Here is a 9750-nt window from a genome sequence, read left to right as displayed (position 1 = left end):
CATCTGATGCATGATTATATCAAGTGTCTAATTGTCATTATTGTCACCATTATCACCCTATATTTTCGGGTCAACACTTTTATGATTATTAAGTGGCATATGTATTGGGATCTCTGCGCTCGGCACGCGTTGAAGTAGTGTCCCTTGCAAATATCCGACACACTTCGCTGCATTTACGCCCCCTTTCAGTTTCTGACGCCTTTGACTCGGTTAAAAAAGTCCGCTCTTTTCTCATTAGGGCAAGTTGGCATTTGCCCATTGCATCACTAGCTGCCAGTGTCGTATCCAAAATACCTGTAATGAAAAATAATTTGTAAGTAGGAGAAAAGGTGGTCAATTATCGCCTTTACCGAAAGCAACCATCTATAATTTTTGAGGCAGCCCCCACCCGCATTCCGCTGCGTAAGCGTTAGATACACACTATGGTTATCATAAATGACAATTATTGCCTTTTTACGAGGACTAGGATTCTAGCTCACCACTCAGATCGATTTGCAGTCTAAGGAATTTACGGAACAGTTCACTTGCTCTGGACAGCGAATATATTGCAATAGGCACCTTGAACAACGCCAGCTAAAGACCAAAACTTATTTTTTCATGGATTCTTTCCCAGGTTGCATCATTTTCATCAATTGGTCTTCTATGTAATAGAATTTCAAATATTCTCCCAGCGTTTCACTCATATATATGTCAAAACTATCATGTTCAACCTCTAGCATGTCTAGTTGGTCTTTATTAAAGGACGAGTCCACCTCAGAAATTAAGGTTGATTTGAATAAATAGAGAAAATCAAATAAACATTATGCTAAAAATTTCATCAAAATCGGATGTAAAATGAGAAAGTTATTAAATTTTACTGTTTCGCTTATTTTTCACAAAACAGTGTTATGCACAACTCATAGACATGCAAATGAGACAGTCGATGTTGTCCCACACTAATTCCTTTGTTTTTTTATTGTTTGAATTATTCAATATTTCATTTATATAGATTTGACAATATGGACCAACTTGATTGAACACTATACCTATAGTATTAGACAATGCTAATTGCTCATGTTCAGGGAGGAATTAATAGTTTTTAAACGAAAACGGAGAAAATTTGAATATTTCATATAATAAAATACAAAAAGAAATAGTGAGTGATGTCATCATTCTCCTCATTTGTATACCGACAAGGCAGTGAATATAACTATTTTGTGAAATTAAGCAAACTTTAAAATGTCTTAACTTTTTTTATTTTACATCCGATTTCGATGAATTTTTCAGTGTTATGCTTGTTGGATTTCTCTCTTTTTATTCAAATCAACTTTTTGTTGGGGTTTACCTGCCCTTTAAGAAAGTAGACCCACCATTTTTCATCAAATTTGATTTTTTGTCTCAAAGTATAGATTTTTAGTTGCTTTATAAGATGATACCAGAGAAAAGTTGAAATTCCTATCAAAAAGCGAACTAAAATGGCAAAAAACCCTTTTTTTCAAAAGGGGTTGGATCCATTTCAGTTTGGTTGCAAATGAGAATAGATCCACACATAATTTTAAAAAAAATAATATCTTAAAAAATATGAACACAGGTAGATTCTTTTATACCCAATAATTATGTTCTCATGGTAGTGTATCATGAAAATTAAGTTTCTATAAGAATATTGCAATATGGGAGAATTTAAAAAATGACTTTCTTGGAGTGGGCCTAACCCCATTTGCAACTAAACTCATCTGAAGATTTTAATTGTCAAAAAGGGTCAGGTCCATTTTTCATACATTTTATTGTTTTCTGTCTCTAAACTTCTAAATTTTTAGACGCTCTGATGATACCAAATAAAATTTGAATTTCAAATGAAAACGTGAATGAAAGTGGCAAAGAAAAATCACTTTTTTAAACAAAAGAGATTGGATTCATTCAGTTTGCTTGCAAAAGGGGTTAGGTCCACAATGATAATTTTTAATAAAATATATAGAAACAGTTGAAGAGAGGTAGATTTCTTTTATACCCAATTTTATGTTTACATAATAGGTTAGTATATCATGACAATTCAATTTCTCATAAAATTTTTGCAATTTTGCAAAGTGAGAATAAAAAAAACATGGTTTTTCCTGGAATGGTCCAAAATGACCTAACCCCTTTTGCAACTAAACTCTTCATTTGACGGTAGAGGTTATTATCACTTCCTTCCCTCAACAATCTACCTTAGTTTATTGGCCTGATCATTTTAATGGTTACGCAAACAAAAAAATCATGAACGGGTATTCAAATGCATTTACTTTCTAATATCTAGTTCATACATCACATTTAATGGGAGGTATAATAGAGCTGTTCACATGGCAACAGGAAACACAAAAAGTGCAAAATTTATTTACGCATGGGACTGAAGGCCGAATAAATTTCCAGTTGAACTATGGCTAATTGGTTATATTTGAAGGAGGAATCGAGTCGACAGAAAGAGGAAGTGTATGTGCGGAGGAAGTGTGTGTGCGCAAGGAGTGCTGTTGCTGTAACTGCTTGGGGTGAGTGTGGGTGGGTGAATGTATGTGTGTTTGCGAGTAAGGCTAAGTGAACATACAAGGGATTACAAGAGGAAATTGGAGGGAGAGAGGGAGGGAGAAAGAGAGAGAGACAGAATGAAGTAGAGGGAATGTTTTGAGAAGTGTGTGTGAGTAATAAATGTGCATGTGGGTATGTGTGTTGTGGGGTGTGCGTGTGTGTGGGTTGAAGAGATGATGAAAGGGGTTTATGGATTAATAAAAAAAACTTGACAGAAAGTAAAAGGAAGAAAGAGGGAGAGAGAGAGAGAGAGAGAGAGAGAGAGAGGGGGGGGGGGGTTAATGCATTTCTCTGGATAGAATAATAAACTTTAAGACAGAGGGGTGTGGATGTCCTTACATGTATTTGTGTTTTAGTGTCAGGGATCGAGCGGAGGTAAGGTGCCGTATCAAAGTGGTTTAACGCGTTCGATTCCCGGCTCGGCATTTTACTGCATTGAGCACGGCATTACACTTGATTCATAGCTTTTTTATCACAATAAATGGAATAAGCATGGTATTGATTCCAACTTGTGCATGTGACTGAATAATTAGGTGTACGGATTTTTGTGCTCTGCATAAAAGTAAACTTTAAATTCGTTCCATCATTTTTTTTTATTTACCCATGATTTTCGTGAATAATGCATGTGAAATACAACCCTGTAGGCAAAACAATACAAATTATTAATTTAGCATTATGCAGATTCATGTATCCAACCAGGTGTTACGAAGTAGCCGCTAGGGATGCCCTCCTTTTCTCTATTCCTTCGTTTAAAAAAGATGGAAGAAGGGGGAAATGGAGTAGAAAACCCCCAGGTATCTGTGTTGTGCAACTCTGTAGTGAAGTTTTATCATAAAATGGCGTTTTAAACAATGTTGAGCTGACTTGTTGATGCCATTGACGGGAGTGCACGCAGAATACAAGCACTAAATAAGAAAAGTTGAAAAGGACAACGAATGTAAGAGTATGTATATATCGATGGGATAACCCAGTTTAGATGAACTTCACCAACGCGGCGCCTCCCAACTCCAGTTTTAGCTTACTCCCCTTAAACCGTACACATACTCATTATCCTTTCTGATAGAAGCGACAACGTTGCGAGCATCTAAACCTTATTTGATCACCACTGGCTTCATCTTCGTTTGAAAGCAAACTGATGCATCATTCTGTCCGGAAGCAACCGAATAAGACGACCTTTTCTGTAAACAATCCTATAATTTGTACGTTCCTCCGTATTTCTTTTGGATTTTGTGTGTGACAACATTTTGTTGTCTCCAGTGTGACAATATTTTATTGTCTTCAACTGAGCTCATCTTCGGCTATATTGACGACGAAAAGGAATAAGTAGAGCAGAGTTCAACCATCACGATCGTGAACATGATGACTGCAAACTTTACACTATTTCTTCTTTTACTAGGTGCATCTATTCATGCTTCAAATGGCAAGTATTTAAATTTGCTTAACTAGAAGCTACTCACCCCCTTACTTTGCAACTTTATGCTTCATGCTTACTTTATTAATTGCAACTTCAGTTTAATTTCATATTTTATTCAGATTTTTTTTCATGGATAATATTGGCCTGATATCGATAGTTGCTGTCCGGATACATGCTTCAATGTATTATGAGTATCACTTTATGGTTATGATAGACATTACTGGCAATAATCATGATCATTTTGATATGATAATGCGTGTATTGTCATGATTATGGCTAATTGTTTCTGACCATCAGTACACGAGTATGTCAAAATGATTTCATTTTAATCTAAAGTCATTCTCATAATAATCCAATGGGTAACGGAAATCATCCAATTTACAGCACAAAACATCAGGTTGATATGGTAGGAAGTACATCAGGTTACATGGTTATGTTGTCTTCGTAGAAAATAAGGGAGGGGGGCAGAACAACATAACGAAACAGGACAAACAGAGCTCCTGAAGAAGGACCGTCAACCTGCCCGTAACACCGATTAATCTTCTTTCCTGCTCCTGCTCTACAGCTCTATTCACCGACTCAAGCCAGCCTCGATCCGCTCTTCTATTCAAGCCTCTCTCACCTCTCCAATCCAACCAACCTACTACTCAGCTTTCCACTTCTTGTGATTAACAGTCCAAAAAGAATAATTTTTCCCAACCACCATTTTCTCGTCAAACAGGAGAAAATATATTTTTTTTCAATCTGGAGGCCAGCATTTTGTACTTGTGTGCGTGTTTTGGTGGAGAGGGGGGGGGGGGGGGGAGCGGGTAGTTTTTTTTATTTTATTTTAGCACATGTCTATATTCGACCAGGGAATTATTACTGTCATCTGTCCAAATCATTGGATGTAGCACTGATTGAGCATGTTATAAGCTTCAACTAACTATTTATGAACCGTTCACGCTTAGTTTGAATATCCATATTATGTGCCATGCTATAATAGTTACTTTATAAGGAATTCTGAAAACAAAAAAAAATACACATATGTATTTTTTTTTCATTTCTTTTTCTTCAATAGAAAATTATTACAGACCATTTAACAACTAAATTAAACCGTAAATTGATTTAGCAGACCAATTAGAACAAAAAATAATCACCCTTTTATGAATTTCATCTCCCGTAGACTTTGTAAACAAAGTATAAAATGAGCCATTTCCGGCATGACATAGCCTCGTACAAAGTCACATGGCGTTGCGATGGTATACCCGTATGTCACGAATTTAGTCTCAAAAGTTGCACGAGACTTAAAAAAAAAAAGGCCATACAATTTTGCGTGGCTATCTTTGCGTTTCGCAAATATCGCGCGAAGCGTCGGGGGGGGGGGGCATCATGGCCCCCAGTCCTTTTAGGATTACAAAGGGGCGACTCTTGTTAAAGATATGGAAAAGCCAAATAAATTAAAAAACAACATAAATAACGATAATACTAACAACTAGAAGATAGGAACGATTTCCTCCTCTCCACTATTCCTTCTTTATCTTTTGTACTTTAATATGTTTCATTGTATATGTCAGTCTATAATTGTAAGGCGTAATGATGTGAATTAATGTCATCTATTAAACTTCAAAATGTCGGGACCATTGAATATTTGAAATTTGAATTTCATATTTAAGGAATGTACTTTTCTTTAAGAAGGAAAGCCCTTTGTATACATACCTTATGATCATGATAAATGTTTATTAATTTGTTTGAATCAAAATGAAATGGATATCAGTCATTTTTCATTTCTGTATGGATCCAAAAATTTGAATACACGGCTTTAAGGGATTAAAACAAGTTAAATGTGGAAATTGACATTGCTGTTTCCATTGACCCAATAATTCATTTTGTGATTATATGAAAACAAATAATACATCATGAAAACACGAGAATATGAAGTCGTTGAATCTAATAATCATTTGAGATAAAAAGGAGAGGTAGAAAACCGGTTGGGTTATGTTGGGATGGGAGTAGAACAACTAAGTAAATACCGCGAGAATAATTTTACTTCCAGTTTCCGATTTATTTCATTCAAGGCCATTAGATTCAGAAACTGATCCTTCATAATTATGTGTGTGTGTCATTCGATTTTCAAAACCAATTGATCAAACAGGATTAACCTTTCACCGTTGCACTGATCCGATAATGTAGTGGGAATAATTCAAGTTTTCCAAGTAATGGATAGCCACTCGGCATCCCTATCAGGGAAGTTGTGGAAAAGCCAAATAAATAAAAAACAACATAAATAACGATAATATTAACAACTAGAAGATAGGAACGATTTCCTCCTCTCCACTATTCCTCCTTTATCTTTTGTACTTTAATATGTTTCATTGTTATAGGCTTATTGCTCACTACAGGAAATTCAACGGCAAATAAATATTATATACACATATAGGTGGATACCGAATACAAAGAGCAAGCAAGGTATATAATTCAAAACCTTCATTATTAACTAGTATCTGAGGGCGTCAAAGGCCACTTGGAAATTGGCATTCGAGGACACAGTTTGTCACTGTTTGATTTATGATTACATCAGGTACGAGAGTTAATGTGTTTGCATTATCTGGTAGCTATTGGTCATTTCATAATGAGCTTCTAGCATCCATGGTTGCTCTGTGGGATTTTCCTCCACTAATGAAAGTGATGGGAAAGAAATGTATCGCGATGATTGCGATCATTCACGTAAAATGGAGGGGGTTCACGATCAAGAGAAAATAAGAAAAATAAGGGGAAAGAGCAAGAAAGAAGATTAAAATGGAAGACAAATAGCATTTTCTAGAATGATGCTAAAATCTCTATTAATGTTAGATTCAATATAATTTTTTTTTTTGGGGGGGGGTGCCCAAAACACCATATTCTGCCCCCAGTATCTCTGTCCCATTACACCACTGTTAGCAAGGAGCACAAAGGAGAGATTTAGAATTATGTTAAAGCAGAGACAGAAACCTCAGTGTTTTTTCACATCAACAAGAGCGAAATGAAAAAAATATTATCGGTCTTCGTTAAATGATTGTAAAAAAAATATACAATGTATACAGAAATGAACATTGTAATGTGAGTGTGTACAAAATAATGAAAGCAGTTGGGGAGAATGGAGGAGAGAAAATACAGTCATGAAGATCATAAGAAAAAGGGAAAGAGAGAGAGAGAAAGAGAGAGACAGAAAGAGAGGGGGATGGAGATAGAAACAAGAGTATATGCGAGAGAGGGAGAGAGAAGGAGACGAAAGGCTTGGGAGGTGTGGCTACTCGGAAGCCCCAGGATTTTTCTTGCGGCAAAAAGGACAAATAGAAAAAAAGATATACATAGAGAGAAAGGGAAAGGTAAAGGTTACTAATCATATCGATGCTTTTATAGTGCACGTCATAAATATTCGAACTTTAATCTGGTATATACATTATAGTAAATAATCGACTATATAGTTGACCTTGACTCTTTGCGAAGTTTTTGTTTTAGATGTTTGTTTTGCACACAAAGAAATCAAAGGAGTTCAAAAAGAAATTATTAATCATAATGCATTGGTTTTCAATCCTGCTGCTATGGCTAATTTTGTAAATAATGGTACGACTCTCTCTAAAAATATTCCAAAAACTGATAATAGATTCCAACACTTAAAGGGAAATCCAGCATTGGCCATAAAATATTGTGTATTGGGAAAGAGAAAAACACATTAAACAGAATAGTGAAAGTTTGAAAGAAATCAGACAAGCAATAAGAAAGTTATAGCTGCTTTAAAATTGAGATCGCTAATAGTATGTAGATTTTAAATTGGCAACTGGGTAAGTAAATTAGGGACAAGGGCAACTTCCCATAGGCCATGTACTTATTATCAGGTATTTGTGGTTCTCTCCTATTGTACCCGTTACCCTGGGGCAGTAATCTAAAGATAACCAAGGTTGTATATTGTTTTATGTCCTTATGAAAGAAAAAATATAATTTGAAATAAAACATTTGGAAAAAATGACATAGTCATAATATGTATTGGAGTACATGGAAGAGTAGTCCTTGGCTTATACGGCCCTGATATGGTAAAAGGGTCTATCTTGAAAAACACTGTTCGGGGAAAAACGGAGAAAAATGGGTTTAAAGTTCAAACTTGTGAGCTTTTTTTATTTGAGGGATAAATTGTGTGATACTTTGTATGGCAATAAAGTGTATAAAAAACTGATAATTTAATTTTTAAAACCCTTATTTCATCTATTTATTTCAAAATTAATACCACATTTACGTAGTTAGACGGTTTTACCGTACGGGGCTATTGATATGCAAAAGGGAGTTAATACGGCAAAACGGTCTATCTTCGAGATAGACCGTTTTACCATATTAAATCAAATGGATGATTTGTTAAAAGGGTCTATCTCTAATAATGGTCTTAGCGAGTTAATATGGCAAAAAGGTCTATCTCAAAGATAGACCGTTTTACCGTATTTATCAAATGCTAGATGACTCAGTAAAAATAAAATGTGGAAATGCATGGTATTTTACCACATGAACCTCCACAAGCTGGATAATCCAGCAAAACAGTTAGTTCTTCTAATCTGTCGCCGTCCTTGGTTTATGAAAGTTCATAACATTTCTTGGGGTACTGGGGAAAAATGATTTGCTATATTGCTTTTATATTGATATTGGACACCAGCTGGTCAGTTCTATACGGCAGGCTAAGGCCTAGTCCCTACCGCAGCGGCGGCTGGCGCGCGAAGTGTACGTCAGCCGTCGATACAGTAGATCTAAATGATCTAGCAGCTGCCTTGGTCTCGGAATTAGGATGAATTAATTAGTGTCATTGTATTCTGCCTTCTTTCTTCCTTACCTGTGATTTTTTTTTCTTACGACAACCCCAGCAATATCCTCCCTCTAGATGGAGGGAGGCAGCTCAGCCTCCCAACTTTCTTACGATCCATTGTTATCCTCCAGGCCGGCTCGGATGGCCTGAATATGCGATGCGCGTGCGCGCTATGCGGCGACGTACTGTCTAAGAAAAAAGTTAAGAGTTGCCGTCATCGGGCAGTTAATATGGTAAAACGGTCTATCTTTGACATAGCAAAGAGTGGGGGTTCATTTTTTTTTCGGAAAAACGGTCTAACTTGAAGTTAACCGTTTTTCCCGTTGAAATAACGAAAGATTAACAGTACAATTTGCATGGTAAAGCAGTCTAAGTCAGAGATAGACCAGTTTTCCATGGAAGCCTTCGGTTACAAGTCGGCTATGTGCGAGATAGACGGTTTTACCATAAAAATTGGACCAAAATTTAAGAAATTAACCTAGATAGCCGATGCTATCTCGAAAGCTACGCATTTTTGCGACAAACCGATCCCACCAGTGAAAAGAGCGCCTTAGAATTACCCGGATTTGAAATTTTGTCAAAAACTCAAAATTTCAAGATAAACCCTTTTGCCATATCATGGCTGTATATCACTATGACATCCCATATGCGGCCAATTTGAAGTTTCCATGGGTATAGTGATTACCAATATTTACAACTTTTAAAAATTCATAACTTTCATGTTGTTTGTCCAATATCATTCAAACTTTCAACTATCAACTTGCCTGATTTTTCTTTTTCTCAAAAAAAGTTTTAATTTGGGTTAGATTCCCCTTTAAACAAACCCAATCATAAAACTATTTTCTTTACTTCGATCACTGAATATGAAATTAAAAACATTGTAAATAATATGCATTCAAATATTTTCAAATGTAAATTGAAATTGATGTCGATTAATTTTCATAATTTTCCTGAGTAGGTTACATAGTGAATTTTACAAAAAATTGTTAAA

General features: G+C 35.7%; 1 protein-coding gene and 1 long non-coding RNA gene across 2 annotated transcripts in view; both read left to right on the top strand.

The window, feature by feature from the left end:
* Positions 1-3590: 3590 nt before the first annotated feature.
* The window catches only part of LOC121414101 (neuronal acetylcholine receptor subunit alpha-3-like), a 55457-nt gene continuing 49297 nt past the window's right edge, over positions 3591-9750 (top strand). The window contains exon 1 of the mRNA XM_041607165.1: positions 3591-3958. Within this exon, the coding sequence (XP_041463099.1) occupies positions 3895-3958 (64 nt within the window). The 5' untranslated portion in view covers positions 3591-3894. The remainder of the gene's footprint in view (positions 3959-9750) is intronic.
* LOC121414103 lies at positions 8000-9268 on the top strand. The gene is made up of 2 exons (XR_005969806.1): positions 8000-8328; positions 8373-9268. It is a non-coding gene; the product is annotated as an uncharacterized LOC121414103 (long non-coding RNA).

This window comes from Lytechinus variegatus, chromosome 4 (genome assembly GCF_018143015.1).
Source record: "Lytechinus variegatus isolate NC3 chromosome 4, Lvar_3.0, whole genome shotgun sequence".
Taxonomy (NCBI): domain Eukaryota; kingdom Metazoa; phylum Echinodermata; class Echinoidea; order Temnopleuroida; family Toxopneustidae; genus Lytechinus; species Lytechinus variegatus.
Note: the sequence above shows the minus strand (reverse complement) of the source record. Positions and strands in the feature narration are given on the sequence as shown.